The 25,743-nt window shown below is 42.2% G+C and overlaps 1 protein-coding gene across 4 annotated transcripts in view; it reads right to left on the minus strand.

The window, feature by feature from the left end:
* The window catches only part of ADHFE1 (alcohol dehydrogenase iron containing 1), a 39,445-nt gene that overhangs the window by 11,092 nt on the left and 2,610 nt on the right, over positions 1 to 25,743 (minus strand). For 2 of the 4 annotated variants that reach the window (XM_059166320.1, XM_059166321.1), the window contains exons 2-13: positions 21,367 to 21,404; positions 19,496 to 19,542; positions 18,717 to 18,770; positions 18,372 to 18,526; positions 18,030 to 18,226; positions 16,336 to 16,413; positions 14,910 to 15,015; positions 11,763 to 11,915; positions 9,398 to 9,496; positions 5,947 to 6,025; positions 5,665 to 5,761; positions 2,701 to 2,858 (exon numbers count right to left, since the gene is read on the minus strand). In XM_059166320.1, coding sequence (XP_059022303.1) covers positions 2,701 to 2,858; positions 5,665 to 5,761; positions 5,947 to 6,025; positions 9,398 to 9,496; positions 11,763 to 11,915; positions 14,910 to 15,015; positions 16,336 to 16,413; positions 18,030 to 18,226; positions 18,372 to 18,526; positions 18,717 to 18,770; positions 19,496 to 19,542; positions 21,367 to 21,404 — 1,261 coding nt within the window. Of the gene's footprint in view, positions 1 to 2,700; positions 2,859 to 5,664; positions 5,762 to 5,946; positions 6,026 to 9,397; positions 9,497 to 11,762; positions 11,916 to 14,909; positions 15,016 to 16,335; positions 16,414 to 18,029; positions 18,227 to 18,371; positions 18,527 to 18,716; positions 18,771 to 19,495; positions 19,543 to 21,366; positions 21,405 to 21,470; positions 21,873 to 25,743 lie in introns of those variants that run through there. The other 2 variants (XM_059166322.1, XM_059166323.1) reach the window with 2 other exon arrangements.

The raw sequence follows: 25,743 nt of genomic DNA on the forward strand, positions 1-25,743 counted from the left end.
AGAAATTAGTTTTGTCTAATTAAGGGTTTGCTCTCTGTGATTTCCCCCTGTATGATACATGCCCTGAGGCATTCAATATGATAACTAATTAGCTCGCTGTGTTAGCGGATGGTCTCAAATGTTAATCTGGATCTGTTGCTTTCTGGAACAGTGTCTGAAAGTAAAAGACTGAGTGCAGTAGAATTTAAACAGCAAACACTTGCCAGCATGTGCCAATGGCTGGAAGATGCGTTGCCACTAGCAATGAAATAGCCAAGAATATCACACAGTTTTAGCCGAAAATCACAGCTACCATCCCTGCAGGTTGACAAACACACACTCCTGAGGCAGCAGAACTTTCCCGAACCCCTCCTGCAGAACGGACACTATCACTGGAACCGTGCTGTCAGAGCCAAAGGCGATGTCAAAACTGTGGCGATCACTTGGTCTCAGGCTTTCATGGCTTTTTGTCATTAGGTGGGCCCCATTAAGTGTAAGGAAACTTCTGAAAAAGTTAACACCATCCAGCTATTATGTTCATCTGCACAGAAGACTTTGGAAGAGAGAGGGCTGCAGGTATGTGTCCATTAGACACATTTCCTAGCCTGGGCTTGTTGCAGTTGAGGATGGGTGAGCAAAACATGTCTCTGTACTCCTGGAATTCACAGTCTAGTAGGTTTGGATAAAATAACTGTGTTGATCATATCTTTTGGCTATTTAGTCTCTTGGACTGTTGCTTAGAACTAAGCATTTGTGAGTTAGCCTAAGTGCTCAGCTACACTTAGAGACGTTTCTTTTTCTCATTTATTTATATTTTATTTTACTTTATTTATTTTTAAAGATTTTATTTATTTATTTGACAGAGAGGGACACCATGTGAGAGGGAACACCAGCAGGGGGAGAGGGAGAGAGAAAAGCAGGCTTCCCGCCAAGCAGGGAGCCCAATGCTGGGCTCGATCCCAGGAGCCTGGGATCATGACCTGAGCTGAAGGCAGACTCTTAACGACTGAGCTGCCCAGGTGCTCCTCATTTATATTTTTAGATGCAGCTGTGGTCTAAGTCAGGGAACTTTTGGAATCCTGGCCCATGGGCCATGTTTGATTTGTACAGTGGGTAATCAGGGAATACAATACAAACATCCATAGTGTTGATTTTTGTTGGAAATTAGAAATTCAACCAATTGGATTTTTTTTTTTTTGGAAATTTCAAACTCAGCGTGGGGACCTGAATTTCTGGGGCGGCGGTGGGGGGGCGGATAATGCATTGTAGCTGAAAAGGCACTCATGCAATAAGATGGATTGGGAACTTCCCAGTTCACCGAAGTCCCATCACTCCCTGCTGCTTTAAATTACTTTGTTCATTGTTATTGCCTACCTACCTCCTAGGACATGTAAGTCTGTTGACCCAGTCTGTACTAGTATCAACTTATGTGAGTGGTGAGGTCTTCAGGATTCTAAGCAGTTGCCAAGTGGAGAAGAAGCTAGTGTGAGGCCTGTGTTTAACTAGAGTGGGATGAGGGAAAAGCACTCACAGTAAGCAGGAGTCTGTGCAGGGTGGATAGTCTAGTTGTTAACTCTGTTTCAGAGTCAGCAATAGATCCGTGTTTGCCTTAACTTTGGGTAGAAGTGCCTTGCCCTCGTATCCTTACAGTGTTTAAGTGATCCATGTCTTTCCCATTTTAGACAGGGGGACTAAATGAGTACTCTGGGCACGGTGAGCATGGTGTGGTCCAAAACCCGAGAGCTTGTGGCTCTGGCTCTATTTTATGGTGAGTTACAGTGAACGGGGTCTTAGCCTATTAGATTCTGATACAGCACAAGGGTATCTGATCAAAATGTGAGAGAGGTGCAATGGGAAGGTAAATTCTCTGCATAAGAAACTTAGAGGGGAGGGGCGCCTGGGTGGCTCAGTGGATTAAAGCCTCTGCCTTCAGCTCAGGTCATGATCCCAGGGTCCTGGGATCGAGCCCCGCATCGGGCTCTCTGCTCAATGAGGAGCCTGCTTCCTCCTTTCTCCTCTCTCTCTGCCTGCCTCTCTGCCTACTTGTGATCTCTGTCTGTCAAATAAATAAATAAAATCTTTAAAAAAAAAAAAATAAAAAAAAAAAAAGAAACTTAGAGGGGAATCTCTACATCTATTAGATTCTACCTAATCAAGGTTGGCAGCTCAGTTTAAATTCTTAAGCAACATTTAAATAAGACCTAAAGTGACACAGATAGGTATATATGTGTATAAAATAGACTCTCCCAGATACATTAAAAAGTGATTTTGTAATAATATTGATTTAAAAGCTATGCCTATTTTTCCACAAAATAGTAGGAATTTATAATGTTTATAATATAAAATAATATTAGTGGTCCTTTTGGAACAGCTTAGGTGGTTTTATAGAAGACTTTTAAAAGAGCAGAACTGGTAAAAAGGGAAATTTTGCCATACCTCAAGACAAATGTGATTGCTTTTGCCTTGAGTTTTTAAAAAAGATACTTACAGTTATATCATAAAAGCTCAAAAAAAGCCAGTTTTATGGAAGAATATAAAGGTGGGGGAGCCTGGCCTCTTCCTACAGGGGAAGAGAAGAGCTACTGTCTGGTGTGGAGGGGACCTGAAAGCTGCTGGAGGACCTCTGGGTTTTCCTTTCCCCCAAGACACCCCAAATGGACCATGTTTTCCCAGCAGCTTTGTGCTTTTCGGAAGGGATTGAGGACACGCTACATCTCTTACCTGGGGCAGCGTTCCTTTCACTAATGCAGGGATATCGGCCTTGGAGTAACCAATGGCAGCTAGGCCATCATCAACATCCAGATCGAATAAGAATTTCCGGAGTGTGTCTGCCAAAATAGGCCCAGCATCTGGGATCCTGGCAGTGCGGGTGTCAGCTCCTAGAAGACACAAAGTGCTGACTGTAGAGAGAGAGAGGGTGTCATTCAGTCACAAGATAGCTGAATATATAACCTGCTGCTTCCCTACCACCAAGGACAAGAGCACTGCTGTGCCTCCACATGGAGGCCAGCCCAGCGACCAACCCCACGGAACACAGATGGACCAGGCCAGCCTGCAGAACCCCGAGGTCCTCTGTAGAGAAGTTGGCTGAGGCTGAGCTGGCTTTCACATTTGCAATGGGCTGCTCGCCCCTGGTGTGGTGGGAAGAAAAGGAACTCAGCCAAGCAAAGAAGCACAGAGAGGAGACCGAAAAAGAAGGCTGGTGTTTGGATGAGGAGGAAGGAGCACTTGTAGGAGAAAGCACAGCTTATGTAACTTTCAAGGCCTAGAATTTGCTGACATCTAGAGGTATATGTGTTCAGTGTCTTTTCTCACAGCAACATCTTAGGAGAACACCAACCCCTTGCAAACACCTTATGAGGCAAGGACATAGAGATAGAAAAGCTCCAACATTGCCCCAAAGGAGGAAAATTACAAAAAGGGATTATGTGTGGCAAGGGAAGGAAGTATTTCCTTTCTATAGCTATAAAACTTCTTATTTTGGGCCGCATTGCCAAAGGGCAGGGCGGGTTCTTCTAAGTAAATATTGCAGAACTAGTCAGACAGAACTAAGAACATAAAGACTCTCAGAAAACAGTATTTACTCTGTAGGTAATAATGATGTTGGTGAAGGGGAAAGGAGGTTGCCAAGGGGTGGAAATCTGGACACAATTAGTAATTGATACATGAAATCTTTAGAGACATCAGTGTGGAAGAGCTAGGGGTGCTGGCCTCAGGCAGGGCAGCAGTGAGAGCCCCCAGACCTGTAGCTCTCCAGCCCTTCAGCTGTTCTGGTCGAACACATTCACTGCCAGGAAGTGAAGCCCTTGACAAACAGATGTGGCGTAAGTCATTATCCCAAACGCATCATGTTGAGTCTAAGCCGCCTTTCTCTGTATTGTTCAAAAAGAGACTAGAATGTATAGTGTATGTCCCTACTGAAGCAACCTATTCAATTAGTTTTAACTTTTTTCTTCTATGATAGCAAGCTGTTTTAGTAATCCAGGAAAAGGTTTAAATAGAACCCGATATGAGACTAGTTGGCAGAGCGGCTGGATGGAAGGTAAACCTTGCCTGACAAGACCAGTCTGTATTACACGGTGGCAGCTGAAATACGGATTAGGTGGAAAGGTGACACACGATACAAGGTTTGTGAGGTTTTTATGTTCCTGGGATTGCTGCCATAAAACACACCATCAAAGCCTCTGGGTTTTCCTGTGAAGTGTTTCGAAAAAAGAGAGGGTAGGAAAGAGAGTAAGTTGGTATAGAGCTGAGAAAACCCAAAATTACGTTGGGAGTTAAAATATGTAATGGCTAAGTATGGGGGCGCCTCGGTGGCTCAGTGGGTTAGGCCTCTGCCTTCGGCTTGGGTCATGATCTCAGGGTCCTGGGATCGGGTCCTGCATCGGGCTCTCTGCTCAGCAGTGAGCCTGCTTCCCCTTCTCTCTGCCTGCCTCTCTGCCTGCTTGTGATCTCTCTCTCTCTCTCTGTGAAATAAAAAATCTAAAAAAAAAAAAAAAAATTTAATGGCTGAGTATGGAATCACAGTAAACAAATCTTCCTATGCAAGGGAGAAGAGTTGGTGGGTTCTTCTACCCTGAGTTTTGTCTACTGGAGGAATTGCTTTCTCCGTAACATTGTTGGTTGCCTGGAATTTTATTCTCTAAGACTTTCTCATTTCCCATACTCAAGCCTACTATTTGGGCTCCTTCCTACTTGCCACTGCATATTTACCAGGCATCTATCTGAGTGCCCCAAATGGCTAAAAAACACCCCGATCCAAAAGGGAAAGGGACAGAAGATCCTTGGTAAGGTGGGCACCGTATTTCCAGCAGCCCATGCTGGGACATGGAGCCGCTGCTCTGCTTCTCTACCCTGGACTTCTCTCATTACCATTCCCTGCTCAGCCCAGCACCCGGAACTCTACGGAAGCACACCCATCAGTGTGCGACGTGAAGGTGAGGCAGGGCACATGGAAGGAGTCTGGGTCATGCCTATCTTCTTGGAAATAACCTCTCCAACGGCTAGTGCTAGAAAAGCATAATGAAGTTTCTTTTTAGCTTTTCCCTTCCTACTCTGAACATAAGTATGGCAATAGAATGTTTGGAAAATTAATCAAATTCTCAAAGTCTACTTGAAAGAGTTCCCATATTAGAAAAATACCCCAAATTTTTACTTAACATTGAAGCTAGGCTGCATATAATTTTATTGCTTGTGAGATTCAGAAAGCACTGTGGGTGTCTTGTTATAGATATTATTTATTCTACAGAGCAGCAAAACAAATTCTTCTTTTGGGATCCTTTTATGAAGTTTCTGGTGGTTTAGATTTTCTATAATTGGGAATGTACTGTTACTTCTTGAAACAAGATTCTTTTTATTACCTATTAAATGTAGCAAAAGGCACTTGCAATATTAATATTATGTAAAGAGTTTCATGTTCTTTAGGGATGAAAACAAGATAAATAGCATTACTACAACCTTAACATAAGCAATATTTGGTTCCATTTCATTGTTAATAGACTATTAGAAGCAAAATTAGAGAATTTTAGTGCTAGATAGGACTTTAGGCAGGTCACTCACATTTTATTATTAAACTTTCAGAGAAACTTTATGGGTATTATTATCCTTTACAGTTTATCTGCAGAAGCAACCTTACAAAATGCTTCACATAATGCAGGTCACAGATTCATGAATGTTGGTTCATACCCAATATCTCTGCCGTTTCCAGGTGCCGTTCAGGAGACATCTGTGCTGTGAAAGTGAATACCGCTGGGGAGGTGAGTACCACAGAAAGGCCATGAGGCTGAAGAGAAACAAAATGTGGTGACCACTGGGGCAAAGTTGGGTCTTCAGCCTGCATATTCTAGATACTGAATTACTTTACCCTATACTCCAAGCAATCAAGAATTGACAAATAGACATAACAAATACATTTATGGCAACTGCAAAGAACATGAAATGTAAATAAAGAATTTGTTATGATTTTACCACCAGTGGGTGATCCACATTATAATCCTTTGCTTTATATGTCTTCACTAAGCCTGAAATTGGGTAAGACATTCCATGGCTAGAAAAGAAAGAAAGTCCTTATGTTGACATATAGCTATCAGAAATTCAAAGTAACAAAACAAACATACTTTTATGGGAGAGCCCTTCACAGTCTATTGACAAAAGAGTTATCTCACAAAGTGATACATTCTCTTTTCTTTGATATAACAATATATTCTTGCATTGGACATTTTGTGTATTCGCTAACAAAACCTCTGAAATGTTCAAATTTAAATGCTTGTAGAATTGTAGGTCAAATGCAGAAATTGCTTCCCAAACACATTGATTAACTTGATGATCTTGAAGAAATTGAGAATGTACTTTGAAGTTTCTTTAATAAGCTTCAGGGCATGCATTTTGTGTTTTGTTCTGCACTGGCTTGGCAGCGTGCCCCTGCACAGCTGACGATGGGTGGGAGTCTTAAGAGCCAAGATGTGCTGTGTTAGACTTGCAAGCTTGACCCTCCAGTGATCTGTCCCATCGATAATTGATACATCTTTTCAAATGTTACATACTAATAGAGTTGACTCATAAATGATTATTGTAGTCTGAAAGGCTATCAAGAAAAGGCATCATGTTTTTTATTTGTGGGGTTTGATTTGTTTTGATGAAAAAACACTTTTTATATACTCTTGAATTCTTGGTGAACAAACAGGACTAATTTAGTTTACTAGATGACCCGGAAGATATATCTTGTGAGAAGCTTATGTATTTATAATTAATATGTTGTAAATGAAATGCTTTACAATAGTAAAATGGTCCGTAAGTCTTTTTCTGTGGGTTACTGGATGACTTTGGGCTTATTCAGCAAAAGACTTAACATTTCATAGGAAGACCAGGTATTTTGGTGAATGGTATAAGGAATACCAAGAAGGTATCCCTTGCCTATCCCTTTCGTGAGATGGATCAGAAGCTGTTGGTTCTCTGAATTGCTATTTGGGAATATGCTTGACCTTTCTTGGGCTTCACAGTTTGTGGAAAATTATTGCTTAGTGTGCTTTCATGATGTGAAAGGGTTCATGTAGCTTTCAAAAGTAACTTTCTAACGATATCCAACATCTTAGTTTGATTTCTTTTAAGAGTTGTGTATGTTCTTTGTAAAAATTAGAACGGTCCACAATCCTATTTCTTCAAGATAACCATTATACAATGTTTCTTCTAGTCTTATCATGCAATCTTCAATTTATGATCATATGTGCATACAGTTTCAAACATTGCTTTGGTTACTTAATATTCTTTTTTTAAAAAAGATTATTTATTTATTTATTTGATAGAGAGAGAAATCACAAGTAGGCAGAGAGGCAGGGGGAAGCAGATTCCCCACTGAGCAGAGAGCCCGATGAGGGGCTCCATCCCAGGACCCTGAGACTGTGACCTAAGCCAAAGGCAGAAGATTAACCCATTGAGCCACCCAGGTGCCCCTACTTAATATTCTTTACAAACATTTTCCCATATAATTTTCTATTATTCTAAAACACTTTTTATTTATTTTTTAAAAGATTTTGTTTATTTGACAGAGAAGGATCACAAGTAGGCAGAGAGGCAGGCAGAGAGAGAGAAGGGGAAGCAGTCTCCCTGCTGAGCAGAGACCCCCATGTGTTGCTTGATCCCAGGACCCTGAGATCATGACCTGAGGCTTAACTCACTGAGCCACCCAGGTGCCCCTAAAACACTATTTTTAATAGCCATATTTATTCTTTGTGTACTGCACTTCAGTTAACCATTCCCAAACTGTTGGAAATTAGATTGTTTCTAAAATTTTCAATTATACATACCACTTAGGTGACTATCCTTATAAAGAAATTCTTTGATCATATGATGATGATTTCTTTTGTCTACATTCATAGAACTAAAATTAGTGGGCCCAAGGATATAAACATTTTTCAGGCTCTTGGGAGATTTTGCTCCCTTGCTTTTTATTTTATTTTATTATTTATTTATTTATTTATTTATTTCTTAAGATTTATTTATTTACTTGAGAGAGAGAGAACTAGCAGGAGGGACAGAGGGAGAAGGGGAGAGAATCCTAAGCAGACTCTGCACTGAGTGTGGAGCCCAACACAGGGCTTGATTCCACGACTCTGAGGTCATGACCAGACTCAAAACCAAGAGTTGGTTTTGTGCCAACCACAAAGCAGGTGAGTGGGGTGCCACACAGGCACCCCACTCACCTGCTTTTTAGAAAGGTGTTTTCAATCTATGCTCTCAGCAGCCAAGTTTTGGGGCGACTCCACTATATCCTCCACAGCAAAGGCCTATTCTTAATTCTCAGTGATCATAGGTATTCAATGTTAAGGCATCATACCAAAAAGTTCTGATCAAGCCAATCAATTCTGGGCTACAGATAATGATTCTGATCCTTTTCTTTTTGTGAGAGATTAGTAGGAGGAAAAAAAATCTTGCATTTGAGGTTCTAAAAATCCCCAACACATGGTGAGGATGTGGAGAAATCAAAACCCTTATCCACTGCTTATGGAAATATAAACTGGTAGAGCTGCTGTGGATCACAGTGGTAGTCCTCAAAATTTAGACACAGAGTTACCATATGACCTAACAGTTCCACTCCTAGGCATACACTCAGAAATGAAAACATGATTCAACACAAAAAACTTGTACACACATGTTCATAGCAGCATTATTCATAATGGCCAAAAGGTGGAAACAGCCCAGTGTCCATCTTCTGATGAATGGAAAATAAAATGTGGCATATCCATACATATTCCAACATGTGGAATGTTACTTGGCAACAAAAAGGAGCAACTTAGCGACGCACATATGGATGAACCATGAAAACCTTTTGCTAAGTTAAAGGCACAAATGACCACATATTATATAATTCCATTAATATAAAATATCCAGAGCAGGCAAATCTATAAAGACAGAAAGTGGATTAGTAGTTGCTTAAGACTGGGGGGTGTAGGAGGATTGATGGATGACTGCCAAAGGGCATGGAATTTCTCAGGGCAATAAAATGTTCTAAAATCGATTGTGGTAATGGCTGTACAACTCCATGAATATGCTAAATCCCACTGAATTATACATTTTGAATCAGTAAATTTTATAGTGTGTATCTCAAGGCTGTTAAAAAAAAAAAAAATCTATGAGGGCACCTGGCTGGCTCAGTGGAGCACATGACTCTTGATCTCAGGGTCATGAGTTGGAGGCTCACATTAGGGTTAGAGTATGTTTAAAAAAATATAATAAAACTTAAACAAAAATCTATGACCCAATAAATTACATTTGAATTCAGAAAACATTCCAGGACCCTCAGTTAAATTTCTTTTTTCTAGAGCATATTTAGGTCTTACCCTTTGTCCTAAATTATAATAAACATTTTTTAAAATTAAAAGCAATAACTTAGGTGAAGAAATAAAATCTCAAGTTTGCTCACCACAGATGAACACCAGCATTTCCAAAGCCAATGCCAGCAAAAGCACTTGCCAAGTGCATATTAGACCTTGCTTCAAGATCGTCAGGATTTCTGACAGCCCTGTGGATGATATAAATACCTACATCAACATTGGCATTTCCTATCGAATCAAGAGCTGCCTTAGGGAAAGACCTGGGAAGAAAGAAATTCTACTTGGTAGGAAGAAAAATTAGGCAACTTATTCAAACGACACCTTGTCTTCTCAACAAAAACCGAAGGGAAACATATTTTCTTATCAATGGTTTTGGGCAAAGGCATAATAAATATGCTGTCAGGCTGCTCATGTGATGAAAGTGCTGGGGGAAGCAAGGCACTGACCCTTGGACTGTGAGCTGCTCTAGAAAAGTGCCCCAAGACTCATTCTTCTTCTTCATTTGTCAGTGAGCTTGACTGCAGCTGTGAATGAACTGCAAGTAAACACACACTCTGAATGGACAGGGCCCAGACTGGTTCTCTGAAATGAGTCCCTGTTGCCTGGGGCTACCTGCAGGCTAAAAGCAGCCTGCCCGGCCATCTTTCTTTCTGTGACACTGCCCCAAATAGAACCCTCTGGAGGCCTCTTTAAGAATCTGTTGAAACCACATGTACTATTTTAATATTTTTCCTTATGGAAGTGGGATGTTATTGCAGGATGAGCCTTTGCTTGCTCTAGATGTCCCGACGCCACTCTGTAAAAGCAAATTCTCAAAGGCCCCTTGCACATGCAGCTCAGCCATCCTGCATATGCTGGCTTAGAAACCCTGCCCCAGGGATGAAGCCGAAGACTGCCAAGAATGACACCCCTGGCTTGCTGTTCACGATTTTGCCTGGAGTAAGGGCTCCTGTTGTGCAGTAAGCGTGCTACAGCCTTTTATCTCCTTTCATTTGGAATGGTTAGGCATCTGTGGCTCCTTTCCAAACCCAGCATTCGTTTCTTATTCCCTGAATGCCAAGATGAAAGAGCAGTTGATGGGGCTTTAGCTTTCCTTCTGTCCTTTACATTCCCTCACCTTCCACTGTGCTCTGCCAAGCCTTCTGTCCCCGTCTCATGCTGGCTGACCACTATCTGTATCTGCGACTACCCAAGCAAGTGCTTCCCTGCTCCCTGATGGTCTCCTGAACTAGCTCTGTGCCCCTTCCCTTTGCTTTATGACAAAATGCAGTCTGAGCTCCTTCTCCGGTACACCTACCAGCTTGGGGCCAGAGGAAGCACGATGTTCACATCTAGGTCCAACCTGCCGTGCTCTTTCCTTCTGTTACGTGTACAAGAGTGAGTCTGGGTTTGAATAGGTGTTAATGTCTCAGGGATCAGCTTTCATCTCTAAGTATATCTTTGCTCTCTTAGGAGCCAATCATGGCTATAGCATTTATAAATCCTTTGAAATCTTTGAGAAGGCTTTTTATTTTTTTTAACTATAATAATATTTAACTATAACATTTTTCAGATATGATCAGTCTAAAAATTATTGAAATTTTTACATTCTTTTTTCTGCATAATATCTTTAAAATCTGATGTGTATTTTGTACTTATAACATATATCAGCTCAGGAAAGCCACATTTTTAATTTTATTTTTTATTAACTATAGTGTTAATATTTGTTTCAGGGGTTCAGGTCTGTGATTCACCAGTCTTACACAATTCACAGTGTTCACCATAGCACATACGCTCCCCAGTGTCCTTCACCCAGCCACCCCACAGAAAGCTTTTTATATCTCCTGGGACAGACAACTTTAGACATTGGTTTCTTAAACTCACTTCATGTGAGTTTGCTTACTGGGTTGACTCTGCCTTCAGACACGGCCTGCATGGGCTTGGCCAACATCTGCCTCTCTGGGTCTCATTTCAGCTCTTGGTGTAGTCAAATCTCAGAGGACATCTGCCCTCACCTGAGCTCTGGTTTCAAGGCTTTGATGAATAATCCTTCTAGATGCATCCTTCTGAAATCAGGGGCTCATATTTTGTTCCCTTGCTTTTGCCTTTTCAGACTGAAGGACTCAGGTTTCATCTGTCCTTACATGCATCCCTCCCCATCTTTTCATCCTTCCAGAGCTTGCTGGTCTCTGGTGCTCCTCTATATCCACTGACTAATCTTTTGGTGAACAGGCGTGCTCAGGCTATTTCAGGATCTGGCACGCTACATTTTATGTGAGGGTGGAATGTGGTTTTCCTGTTCTCTCTCTCTCTCTGTTCGTTCGTTCGTTCCTTCTTTCTTTCATTTTATTTTTAAATAATTTTGACATCCAATGTGGGGCTTGAACTTAGAACCCCAAGATCAAGATTTGCTTGCCTGACTGAGCCAGCAAGGTACCCGTTCTAGTCTGTTTCTATCTCCCCTGGGCCACATACCTTTTCAGATACTTAGCGACGATCCGTAGTGCGTGGACGGCCCAGATGTCACTGATTGGGTTGCTGCCCTGGTATGCTGGCCGGGTGATAGGATTTGAAGGGCAAGGGCTCCGCATGTGGTAGGGGAGGGCAGTGTAGGACTCCAGGGCATGGCTAACAAGACATATTTAAAACACACAGATTGAAAGCACCTTCTTTTTCCCCTCCATTCAGATTACAGACTCTCTTGGATATGTTCAGTACTCACTCCACTGCAGATAAGCTCCGTGGCAGTGATAATCACAGTGCGTTCCACCAGGTCAGACTCTTGCCTACAATAGTCATTGCTTATTACAGAAATTAACAGTGAAGTTTATAGTCACAGCATTATTTTTTGACCAGTATATGTTGCTGGATTACATATGGCCCCTTTCTAGTGCAAATAAATCTTTATGATGTTGAATTTTTACATTATTTGGGTCATGAAGAAAAGCCCTGAATCTAAAAAATGATTTCCTTATAAAATATATTTACCATAGGGACGCCTGGGTGGCTCAGTTGGTTAAGCAGCTGCCTTTGGCTCAGGTCATGATCCCAGCGTCCTGGGATCGAGTCCCACATCGGGCTCCTTGCTCCGCAGGGAGCCTGCTTCTCCCTCTGACTCTGCCTGCCACTCTGCCTGTGCTCGCTCTTGCTCTCTCTCTCTCTCTGACAAATAAATAAATAAAATCTTAAAAAAAAAAATATATATATATATATATATTTACCATTAAACTCCTGTTACCTAAGGAGGGACATAGTTACATGAGCCTTCTATTAAGAGTACAGTGCAGTGGGTGAAAGCACAGACCAATCCTGGCACCAGACCTTCCTGTAGCAGGTGTGGGGTAACTCACTATCTAACCTGTGACTCTAAGACAATGACAAATAATAGTATGCCTTCCTGGTGCTGCTGTAAAAATTAAATGAGGGGGTACACGTAAAGTACTTAGAATAATGACCAGCACATTGTAAAACTTACAGTTCATCATTATTATTAAATTTTGGCCTGAAAAATAAAATTCAGTTCTTTTTTTCTGATATTCCCTCAGCTAAAGGTTGGCTATTTCAAGGACCAAGCTTCAGAATTTCCTCCACCTGATGGCCTGCTATCAATTCCAATCAATCAAATGCAGAAGAGAGAAAAAACAAAACACAACAAAACATAGCCATCTAGATCAGTGATGCATTGGGAACACAATGTAAGATGAACTGTTTCAGGCATGAATTACGGTTTTTGGTCTTAGAATGGAGAATTTCTTTTACACCTGAGAAGCAGATAACATCTTTTGAACAAACCATTGGAAATGCTTTTAAATAGTTGGTGGATGGATGCTATGGCTTTATGGTTCTTCTTCTTCTTTTTTTTTTTTTTTTTAAGATTTTATTTTATTTATTTATTTTTTAATATATTTTTAAAGATTTTTATTTATTTATTTGACAGACAGAGATCACAAGTAGGCAGAGAGAGAGGCAGGCAGAGAGAGAGCGAGAGGGGGAAGCAGGCTCCCTGCTGAGCAGAGAGCCCGATGATGGGCTCGATCCCAGGGCCCTGAGATCATGACCTGAGCCAAAAGGAGAGGCTTTAACCCACTGAGCCACCCAGGCGCCCGGCTTAATGGTTCTTAATCTGTCCAATCTATGGGCAGTGCAAGAATGGAGCATTTGTGTGGGGAGATATTAACCAAATACCTATGATGTGACAGTCACTGTGCCAAGGGGCAGGGATGGAGAAGGGAGTAAGATGGTCCTGTCTCATCCAGCTCACAGTGCAGTGAAGATGGGCATGTGAAAGGGAAGTCCACCCAATGCGGAAGAGCAAAGGATGGAGTGGTCAGTTGTACCCGAGGAGAAGAAAGGTGGGGAGGCTGTCAGCAAAGTCTCCATCAAGAGGAGGGTGCTCCAGTGGAACTGGAATATGAATTCTCCAAAGAGATAAAGAGCTGAGCATTGGGGACAAGCCAGGGCAAAGAAATTTGGCCGTCTGGCAGTAGGCGTGGAAAGGCACTAAAAGACTTGTCAGGTAGAGGTGTGTGTATATGTGTATGTGTGATGATTATATTGCATTCTGAAAACTTGCTGAGGCCGGTATGGAGGACAGACAGAAGGATATGGGATGGAAGCAGAGACAGTGACGAGGAAACCACTGCAATTATCCAAGCAAAAGTTGGGCAGGTCTGAACCAAGGTGGGAACAATGAGGCTCAAGAGGAGTGAGCAGACAGGAGAGAGCCCAGCAAGACAAGTGGTAGGAAGTACTGGGCTATGTGTGGACATAAGAAAGAAGTTCATAGCAAGCCCTGCTGCTCACTAACTTAAGAGACTCAGGAGAAGTTGTGAGGTGGTGGGAGGAGGTGGAGAATAAATTGGGATTTCATCAAATTTAAGATGTCATGCATTATAAAACGCATCATTAAAAATACCACTGAGGAAGAAAACCGTACTGTGGCGCCACAGATCTTAAGACGTGTTCTGAGTTCACAGATGTTAGAATGTGAAAAAATGTACATGTGCAAGTAGATGAAATAGGTAGTTTGGGACATGCTGAATGCGAAAGTCGTCCGTGGGTCTCCCTGAGGCCCCTAGAAGGAACACGGATCAGGGAGCCATGGCAGCTGAAGCCCAGGGACATGCAGCAGGACTCTGGCAAGTTACTGAACATCTCCACGGCAGGTTTCTTTCTCGTGTGGTGCAGAGCTGTAGTGAGGTGGGGATGTGTGCGAAGTCCTGACACGTGAGCACAGTCCCGCTCCGGGGATGTCCGCTCCCTTCCCTGCCCTCTTCCATGCCATGGCAGCCCTGACCGTTTCCTGTTTCCTGTAGCCCTAGACGCAGGTGCTGTGGGCCTGAGATGCTGCTGCCAACTCCACGCACTCCTGTCCCTGTGGCAGCAGCCGTGGCTGGCACAGTCGATCCAGAACAGTGGCCTGAGGCTCATCCAGGAGCTCACCTAGTCACCATCCTCTATAGGTTCCATGTTTTCATCTAGGAAAGGGGATAATGACAGCCAAAATTGGCGTGGTTGTGGAACACTAACTGAGGTATGCTTAGCAAGTGCTTTCAGCAAGAAAATGCAGTCCAGAGACTTTTTCCAACTGGAAAAGCCCCTCCAGTTGGCACTCGTACCTACCAAAGCACATCGAAGCCGCTGTTGGCAACCACCCGGTCAGGCATGTGCAGGGTGTGCAGGGGATCGATCAGTCCCAGTGTGGGCTTGATGGCTCGGGAAGCAATGCCTAAAACAGGGATTTTCAACAGAGGCAAAAGGTATGGACACCATTTTAAGAAATTAAGTTACTTTAGGATAACGATTTATTCTTAAAAAAATTAAAAATATGCGATTCATTCTCATGAAGGGAGGCAGCAAGAGCAGTGGAAAGAGATCTGGGGTCAGAAACCTGGGTTTTGGGGCGCCTGGTGGCTCCGTGGGTTAAGCTTCTGCCTTCAGCTCAGGTCATGATCTCAGGGTCCTGGGATTGAGCCCCACATCGGGCTCTCTGCTCAGCAGGGAGTCTGCTTCCCCCTCTCCCTCTGTCTGCCTCTCTGTCTACTTGTGATCTCTCTCTGTCAAATAAATAAATAAAATCTTAAAAAAAAAAAAAAGAAACCTGGGTTTTTCAGTGGGTCTGAGGCTCCTCGTTTGAAGGAGCCAAGTGTGCACATCTCTTCCCAACTCTGGTTTGAAGGATGTCACTGGCAATGGTGGGAGTATTTACACCAAAGAAACTGGCCAATACTAGAAACTGGGGCTTATTTACTGATTAAATGCCAGAGAGCTGGTTTACTAGCACACTGGTGGTTTGGGTTCTGGTTCTGCAGCTTGCTATGTGTCTTTGGCCAAGTCACTTAGTCTCTCTGAGTTCTCCATTAGATCATAACCATATAGGGCTTCTATCCCACATAGCTAATGTAAGGCTCATATTAGAAAGTGTTATGTAAAAGTCTTTGAAAAACTGTAAGATAGAATTCAAGTATTGGCTACTGCTATCTTCAATAACATCAAAGGATAATGTCATTTAATTTTAAAAAGAGAAGTTACTATAAATGTGCAGCCAAATACCAATTTATTCTGCTACAAAGGCCTGGGACCTTTGGATCTTTCTGGAGTGTTGGGAATGTTTTATACTTTGATTGGGATAGTGGTTACATGGGTATATCTATTTGCCAAAATTCACCAGACTGTTAAAATGTATGCATTTTATTATACAAAAATTGTATCTCAGTGAAATTGATTTAAAATGTTGAAAGGAAAAAAGTGTTGCAAAGATGTCCAAGAAAGGGAATAATCATTCAGCACTGAAGTACAGTTACTAACTTGAGCAGAGAAATGGCCAATCAAGATTAGGGCATTTTAATATGCTTTGTAGGTAATTCTCAGAGAAGTTTATTAGACTGTTTCATATTTTTACATGTACTTGGTAAAAGAAAATGTGTGTATATACATGCCCTTAACTTTATAACTCCTTGATTTTTAAATATTAGGCTTAAAGAAAAGGCCACGGGGTTGAAAGGTAAGAGAGAGAATTAAGCACGATTCTTATGGGCACAGTTCTTACCAGTTTTTACTTTCAAGTGTTCATAGTCAAAGATGGCAACTCCTGTAGTTTCACTCCCAGTTCCTGAGGTAGTTGGGACTTGAATAAAATAACATTAATTTACATAATGCATCTAAGTAAAGGTCAGTGGAGATACTTAATTCAGCCTGAGGAAGCAAGGAACAAAGTTAGAGAAGGAAACGCTGATCCCCCTGTTGCTCACGTGAGTTCCGTATCTACGTTGATCCGCATGTATGCTTCATATGCCTGCCTGTGTTTGCATTTACATGCATGCGTAATAGCGTGCCTGTCAGCATTAACAGGTTTCCTATGCATATGTGATGGCAATGTCTACATTAATATGCACACATTTCATGTGCACGGTGTTCATGTCTGCATAACGTGTAGGCATGTCTAATGTCTATGCGCACTTTGATGAGTATGCGTGATAGCTTTACCTGTATTAACACATATGCATGATGTCAGTGCCTGTGCCAGCATGTATACAGGCCTGACATGTACGTATGGTGTCCATGCCTGTACTAACACGTGTGTATGTTTACCATGTATTATGTGTCCTGTTTCTGTATAAACAGCTAGGAACCCCAGGAACTCTAGCACCCGAGCTTACGCAGCTGCAGCCGGGTATTCAGAGGCCGGCTGCTCGGCATCTCGGCTGCTCGGCATCTCGGTTAGAAAGCTCCTATATGCCTTCTCTGAAAGACATCTTTATTCCCTCCTGGCAGTAAGCACAGTAACGTTCTGCCTTTGCTAGGCTCCGTGGTTTTGTAATTCTGTCAAGTTTCTAAACTTTACTAATCACCCCTCTGTGTGATGCTGACACAGTTTCACCAGAGGGTTCCGTTTGCCAGACATCAATTATGTTGCTCCCTGCTGATTGCTCAAATTATGTTGCTCCCTGCTGATTGCTCATTCACATCAAAGCAGTTCATCTGCCTCAACCTACTCCTGTACCATCATGGGGCCCATTCACGGTGGGGGCAGTTGAGGGGGAGAAGAGAGAGGACAAAACTTCAGACAGATATTGTCCAGTTACCAGTTAGTGCATTTTCACTATAAAACTTTAAGCAGTAATACGCTAACAGCCATAAAATAGGAGGGAGGGCAGAAAAGACCCAAGGATCCCAAGCTCTGTGCGAGACAGACAAGCTATTCTGACTTGGACTTGCGTGTCTGTCCCCAGGACAGCCACAGAGCAGATGTTGCCCAGAGAGATGTGGCCATGCTGGCCACATGTCCTAGAGAAGAGACAAAGCCCCAGGTCAGCTGAAGAGCCATTGTGTGGAAGAAAGGGTTGAGTCAATACCAGAAAAATAATAGCGAATGTTCCCCTTAAACTCCACGGTGGCTGGCAGAATGGGACAAAGCAGAGAGGGGTTTAGAAGACAAACCTGCCAACAGAGGGATCTAATAATATGGAAACGATAACCTTCCCTCCTCCTTCACACAATGACTGCCTATGCCTAGCTAGCATAAATCTGCAAAATTTCCCACCACTGACCCAAATCGTCTGCCTGTGCAATAATGATCAGAATTTTAAAACATAAATGAACTGCTATCTGTTCTGCTCTCCAAACACTGTACTACACTGAAATGAAGAAATCAGAAAGCTTTGGAAACAAAGCCTAAAATTCCTGGCTTACATCTTTCCTAAGACCTTTTGCCAATTGCAAAATAAAACGTATAGTCTTTACCTGCAATCAGAGGCTTAAGAGGCACAGACACAGGCTTTCCCTTCCCAATGGGGGCATTGACATAGTCTAGGAAATCAGAGTGAGGGCTGGATGCATACAGATTAGCGGCTTTGCAGGTGTCCATGGTGGAGCCTCCACCCACAGCAACGAAGGCATCAAAAGCTCCCCTTTTGACAAATTCAATTGCTTCCATGAAGCTTAGAGAAGGGAAAAGAAAAGCCATCATGTCATTATTGTTTTCAGAAATAAATTGCCACACCATTAAAGGCCTGGAGCAAGTTTTAAGAAACAGTGAGATGTGTTGGCTTCTACATAAAGTAAATAGCAGCAATAAAATAATACCTTCTATCTGTTGGTTCCACCCTCACATTATCATAAACCTTAAAACTTATGCCATTCTTTACTAGGGAGTCCATAACCATTTGTACGGGAGGGAGCTGGGAGAGGTTCTTGTCTGTCATCAAACAAACATTTTTAGCACCCATGTTTTGTAGGTCCTAAAACAACAAAAATAATTTATACGTTAGGTTTCATTGCCCGAGAACTGCAATAGACTCTCTCTCTCTCTGGCCAACTTAACACTGCACATTTTTAAAAACAAAGAACTCAATTGTTTTCAGTTTGCATTTGTTTTAAAAGACAGGTAATATTTCTAACAAAAAGACTGTAGGAATCTTAAATACTTGCCATTCCCACTTCCTTTGTAACTCCTGCTCCATATCTAATATTTGAAACGGCCATCTGTGGAAAAACAAAACAAAAAAAGACTTAGATATAGGTGTGTTTCATTTCTAAAAACCTATAAATGAAATGAATCATTCCTTATTGTGTAGAGAATAAAGTATATATTCCTTAGCATGTCCTTCATTTTAATTTATGACTCCTGAACTAGGAGGAGACAGAGATTTAAACAAATAATTATATAATAATAGTATGATAAAAATTCATCAAAATTCATTGCTCCTTTGTTCTTGCTTCAAAAGATTGCTTGGACCTCTTTTAGAATTGTTATAATTACAAAACTAAGCTGTAACCTACAACATATGTAAGTTGGAGAGTCTGTAGAACTGGGACTTTGTCCTGTTTTGATGGCTGAACAAAAGACAGACAATATCTAAACATTACTCATGTTATCTGAAGATCTGTATTCCATTACCCCAACAAGGGACTTTGTTAAATGGGGTCTGATCAAATAATGAGATTAGGGAACACCAATTAATAGTAGATTTCAAATGAGATAATAATGCATTAGTGGGCGCCTCAGTGGCTCAGTTGGTTAAGCATCTGCCTTTCGGCTCAGGTCATGTTCCCAGAGTCCTGGGATCAAGTCCCTCCTGGTTCTCTCTCTGCCTCTGTCTCTCTCTCTGTCCCTCATGAATTTAAAAAAAAAAAAAAAAAGCACTAGCAAAATACTCTAGTATTTTTTCAAGTCATCATCAAAGAAAGAATGGATTGATTATATATACCTCAAAGGCATAATCTGTTGTTTTCCCAGAAGGTGCAAATCCAGGAGCTAGAAATGTAGAAATTAGTGTTAGAGTAGGCCTCTAAAACAAAGCAAAAATAATGGTTTTTGATAGTAAATTGGTATTTCAGCAGTGAACATAAGCATCTCCCTTAAAAAGACTTACCTTTAAAAGAAAATTAAAAGCCTTAGCTAAAATGTATTTTCAAGTTTCATTGTTGCCTATCAAATTGAAATTAAAATCTGCATTTTAAGAGAATGTAATGCTAACTTGATGCTGATTGTGTGAAAATAGTTATTTAAAATATTTTCTTCATTGAAAATAAAATACATTTTTGAAACAATGTCTAAAAATCCTCTAGAAAAAATACCCTCTAGACTCTGGAGTTAGATTATTGTTAGAGAACAATTATTAGTAAATTAATTAATTAGAGTCCTGCTTACATTTCTTATAACAACTGTGATCAGTTTGAATTAAAATATTTTTCCATAGAGAAAAAACTAACACAGTAAGATATTTATATTTTTCAAGTTAAAATATGTAAAAATTTAGTTCTATTTCTAAGATTTAATAAACATTTTTATAAACTGATGCTTCTTTATAATGTTATTAGGTTTTAGTTATGGCAGAAATGATTTCCTGTCGTATCAGAACAAGACAGCCCCGCTTAATGAGTTTTATCCTTGTTTTCATCACTCCTCGTCAGTCATAAGATTGAAAAAAAGTCTGCAATAATTTCCACTACTTTTTTTTTTTTTTTTTTTAAAGAACAAGAGACCACAACTAGACAACAGTCTACCTTTGGATTCTTGAGGGCAAGGGTATCCTTAGTCAAAATTCAAATTTCTTTGATCTGTATCTACTGTAAAGAAATAATCTATTAATCTTGCTACTGAAGTTTAGGAAAAGACATAAACTGAATCTAGAAAACAGTGAGATTATCTTTCTTTAATTTACTAATTTTATGCTCCCAAACAGGAGACTACTAATTCTTTGTTGAAATCGACTAAGAATTGGAAAGAACCAGCTAAAGACAAAATTCTGCAGATGTTCACGAGGACCTTAAAGGCTGGCCATGTTTTCACCTAGCAGACGGTCATTAATGACTGGGAGGTCCCTTGGCCTGCCTTGAATGGTGAACCACACCTGTGGCAGGAAAAAGCCCTCAGTCACTCTCTCTGTTCTATTCCCCAACAGGCTCCTCTGTGGGTTCTGCTTAGTTTCCTGTACGGGCAGCCCCCCTTGTTTCCATTCTCACTGTGCTGTTTAGATTTGACCTTTCCTTCTAAGAGGTGAAATCAGTTTTTGTGTCAGTAATTCATGTGACATTCTGAGGACACGCTGAAGCTACAATGAGCTTCCTGCTGCTCTGTGGACAATGGAGTTGGGAAGGATTAAGATGTTTGTGAGAACTGAAAACTTTTGTCATTATTTTTAATTACTAAGAAATATAATTTTTTAAAAAATTGATACAAACAAGTTTTTTCCTTCTAGGAACCACCTTTGTTCTTTAGCCTCTTTCTTTCCTGAGATGTATTAAGACTGTCCGAAGATTTCATCTTGATTAATTTGATTAACTCAGATGATCTTAAAATCTCATCTCATCTGTGCCCCCATTTTTAGCTTTGGCAAATAATGCTATCTGAAATAGAAAATTATCGTAAATAGCATTAAATATATACTTGAGTCAAACATAATCAATCAGCACACGTTCAGCTACCGTCATATAATTAGAACTACATATTACCGGTTGCATTCCAACTTTCACATCCCTTGATTTCCTTGATTTATCATTTTCCCAAATGTATTATGAATGCCAATGGAGGGCTTGGAAATTTTGGCCACTTTAAAAACACAAAATGTATTATTACCTTGGGAGTAAGTATGAGAATGAGTTGGGCACTGGCATCTAGGGAAAAGAAAAAAAAATGTGAAACTAGAAAACCAGAAGATAGGATGCTTTAATGTGACTCACATTGCATTCTACTCTTGAGATGCCATCAAAGTAGTAGCTATTGGCAAATGCTCCATAGGAAAACACAGAAATCATCATGGACAGGAAGTCCACTCAGAGTCTTTCCAGTGTTGCAGGATCATTCTTTCAGGAGTTATTCAACTGGTGCTCAATACATGTGTACGGGAAGCTGAGATAAGTCCTCTGGGGATACAAGGAAGTTTGAGATGGAGTCTTAGTGTCTATGAGGTCCCAGCTCTTTTACCAGGTTAGGAACTTTTACCAAATCTACCCAAGGTTAACTACTCAATGCACTTCCTCTCCCATTCCTCCCACCCAGGGGAATTTGTATTTTCTCATTGTCTTCAGTGTGTTTATTTTCTTGAAACAGACTCTGGGCCTCTGAGAAGCCCTCAGTGGGCCTGCAGTCCTCACTGGTCACCACCTCATGCCTCCATCTTTTCTCAGCCCAGCTCCAGCCCAGCTCCAGGGACCTGCAGCCCCTTGGATGCCTCCATGTGCTGGTTCCCTCTCCAGGGCCTGTGGCTGTGTCCCCCTCTCCTCGCTCCCCTGTGGCCTAAAGTGCGCTCATGCCCGTCACTCTGGCCTCCTCGAATCCCTCACCTCTTGTCAGTTCCCACTCTGCTTCTCTGCCCTTGACTCCGTTTCCCTTCTCCGTATTGGTAGCCTCCTGTTTCCTGCATAGTCCCTTTCTCCTCCTGTTCGCTGTGCATTTGAGCAGCACCAAAGGGTTGTATGTTTCTATTTTTTTTTGCCAGAGGACCTTGTCCTAGTGGGGTCCCAGTAGATATGTGAGTGGACAACCACTCCATCCCCCCTTTAAAGTTGGAGTGAAAACATCTGAGGGGAAAGGTAGAGAAGGAAAGAAGAGTGTTCAACTCAATGGTCAAGACCTCAAAAACAGATTGAAGTCAAAGCCGCCAGGAAACCGGTGTGAGTACCACCATGAGTCAAGGCTGCCACCTCCTGGACACGGCTGAAAATGCCAAGTGTTGAGAGTCCCAGGACCATCCCAGCCGGTGTGAGCCATTCGCAGGCTGCCATAGGGAAAGCACAGTTGGGAACGCCAAGATGTTGTCTTTCACCGGTGGGCTTTCTTTGGAGAACTTTCCCTGCTTTACACCCTCCAAGGACAAGAAAGTGGAGGCAAAGGGAAGAAAATCTCCAGACTCTAAACTTTCCAATGCCTAGGAACGTGGGAGCACATGCTTTCCTACATTCCTCCCCCTTTTTTATTTTGTATTTTTTAGGTTCTGAGGCTGCCTTGATTAATCATTTCTACTTTTTACTTGTGGTTTGAGTCCCATCCTCTCTTGCCTTCTTAGGGCCTCCATCAGTCCTGTGTTTCCTAGTATTCCTCCTCACTTGATCTTTGTCATTGTATTTAAGAGTTTCATGCTTCAAAGTCTCAACCTCTTGTCGCCTCTGGCTTGCTCATCCTCTCTGTCTCCCCTCCTGGCCTAGGTCTGCTGGCTCCATTTTCTTGCCTCCCACACATTGCCTGGCTCCCTGAAATTTGGCTGCTGTCTCAACAAGTTCCAGCTTTCCTGCTGTATTCCTAGTTCTCAGGACATCCCCCCCCCTCCCCAGCACCTTGCTCTCCTAGCACTGAACACTGGGCCACCCCCTCCTTGGGTGGCTGAAATGCTTTCCGTGGCTTCCAGGACTACCTACTCACCTGGGATTCCTCTAATTATTCTTTTTCCAGCTCCTTTACCACTCTGCTCATTCCTTAAATATTGGGTTCTATCCTGGGCTCACCCTTCACCCTTTATAGCAAACACATCAAGGCCCCCCAGTATTTCTCTAGCCAAATCCATCCACCTCTCGTGGGTCCTCTGCCAATCTCTGGTTTCCGTGTCATCTCTCATCTGAATAACTACAAAGCCCCTAACAGGCTTCTCTTGGCTCCACCTTTGCCACACAAGGGTCAGGAGCTTATTTCCAATGATGCCCTCTCCCCTCACCCTCTTTGGATGAAGTTCAGACCTGGCCCTGCCTCATGGGCCCAGCTAATCTTTCTAGCCTGGTAACCCCACCTCTGTCCATCTCCAGAGCTCTTGGAAAGTTCTTTTCTGTGAATGGGAGGGCCACACATTCTCTTTTTTGCCTCCAGAACTTTGTCTTTGTCATTTCCTCTGCCTGAAACATGTTTCCGTCTCTTCTTCCAGGTAATTAGTATCCTTTCTAGCGACAGCTGAAATGTCACCCTGGGCAGTCCTCCCTAAGGCTGGGCCCAGGTAGGCACTCTCCCTCTGTGGTCTGTACCATGCTTCTCTCCCCATTAGAATCATTATCACTCTGAGTTGTTGGTACCATTCTTCTGTTTGCATCTGCCTCTAGATTGTAAGTTTTGTGGTGGCAAGACAAGATCTGCCATTTATCACAACTTCATCTGTAATGGCTAGCATTGCAACAGGTACATACTAATACCACCTGAAGGAATACTGACTGAAGAAATAAGTAAATGAGTAAGTAAATGCAGATGTTTAAAATCCTCTGAGCTTTTCCTCTCATCTCCTGGTGTACCAAGACAGAGAACCTGAGCTTGGGTAAGAAGAATGGACTGTGGGTTCCCCCACTGTTTTAGGACAGCTTGAAACCACTGATGGGCTTCTCTACTCTTGAGAAGCTGAGGAAACCATGGGCAGAGCAAGGCTCTCATTTACCTACCCTCTGGTTCTGGCCTGATTATTCTGGCTTTCCTCCCAGTATCACTGGCTTGGATAAACTGGCCAAGTTTTTAGTAAAGGTCAGCACCTCTCCTGGGCACTAAATCTCAGGGGAGCAAGGAGCCTGATGTGGGACTTGATCCAACCCAAGACCCCGGGATCATGACCCAAGCTGAAGGCAGATGCTTAACGGACTGAGCCACCCAGATGTCCCATGTTTTCCCCTTTCTTATATTAACAACAACCTTCTCTTATTCTTCCCTCTCCTGATGCTGCCCCCACCGCTCTCCTTGCCTATAGTCCTGTAAAGGCTCTCCAATTTCTCCCATTCTCTCTGGCATCCCCTCCAACTGACCTTTGCCCTGTGACTCCACAAAGAGTTTGCCAAGTCACGAATGCCCTTCACCTTGCTAATATACCACTCAGTTCTGAGTTCAGTCCTCATCTTGTACAACCTGTCAGCAGCATTCTTCTATCTACTCCCTTCTCCATGGAAAACTTTCTTCCCTTGGCTTCCAGGTTGTTCCTCACCTAGTTTCTTTTTATGCCATTGACTCTGAATGCTGGAGGGTCCTGGGGTTCGGCCTATGAGTCCCTCTCTTTTCTTTCTACTCTCACTCCCTGAGTGACCTCACCTTGTCTCATGGTCTTGAGTGACTTCTGTGCTCTTATCCTTCTGGTTTAGATGTCTTGCTTAAACTCCAGATTTAGCTGCCTCCTCCGACACCTCCACTTGAATGTCTGTTAGGCATTTCAGCTCCTGCCCAAGACTCAGCTCCTGGTCTTCCCTTAAAGCCTCTTCCCCACCCCAGTTTAATGGCAACTTCATCCTTCCACTTGTTAGGGCAAAACACCTTGGGCTCATCCTTGGCCGCCAGCATCTCTCACCTCATCTCCCCCTCATTCACTCTGCTCCAGTCACCATGTTCTGAAACCATGCTGGTATTTCCCACCTTTGAGTACCTTCCCAGAGAGCCACATGGCTTGCTTCTTCCTTCCACCTTCCACAGGTCTTCCTGTAACCATTACCTTCTCAAGAGCAAGCGTGGTTGGCTGAGACCTTGAAGATATCCAGGTCCTAATAACCTGGAACCTGTGAACATTATAAAGCAAAAGGGACTCTATAGATGTGATTAAATTAAAGATTTTGAGATGGAAAGATACCCTGGATTATCTGGGTGGGCCCTAAATAATCAGAAGCGTCCTAATACGAGGGAGGCAGAAGGAGATTTGACATAATGGCAATGTGACCACTGAAGCAAGTGGTGGCTACATTGGTGGCTGTGACGACGGAGGAAGGAGCTACGATTTACCATTGCAAGAAGTGCAATGGAAGCTGAAGAGAGCAAGATAATGGATTCTCCTCTAGAACCTCTGAAGGGAGTGTGGCCTTCTCACACCTTGATTTTGGCCCAGTATAACTGATTTTGGACTTAAGAACTCTAAGAGAATAAATGTGTGTTGTTTTATGCTGCCAAGTTCATGGTAATTTATTATATCAGCAATAAGATACTAATAGTTAGGTCTTTTTCTAAAATTGCATCCCCTCCTGCCACGACCCGTCCTCCTTTACTTTCTCTTTAATACTAACAACATGTAAT

This window comes from Mustela lutreola, chromosome 3 (genome assembly GCF_030435805.1).
Source record: "Mustela lutreola isolate mMusLut2 chromosome 3, mMusLut2.pri, whole genome shotgun sequence".
Classification (NCBI taxonomy): Eukaryota; Metazoa; Chordata; class Mammalia; order Carnivora; family Mustelidae; genus Mustela; species Mustela lutreola.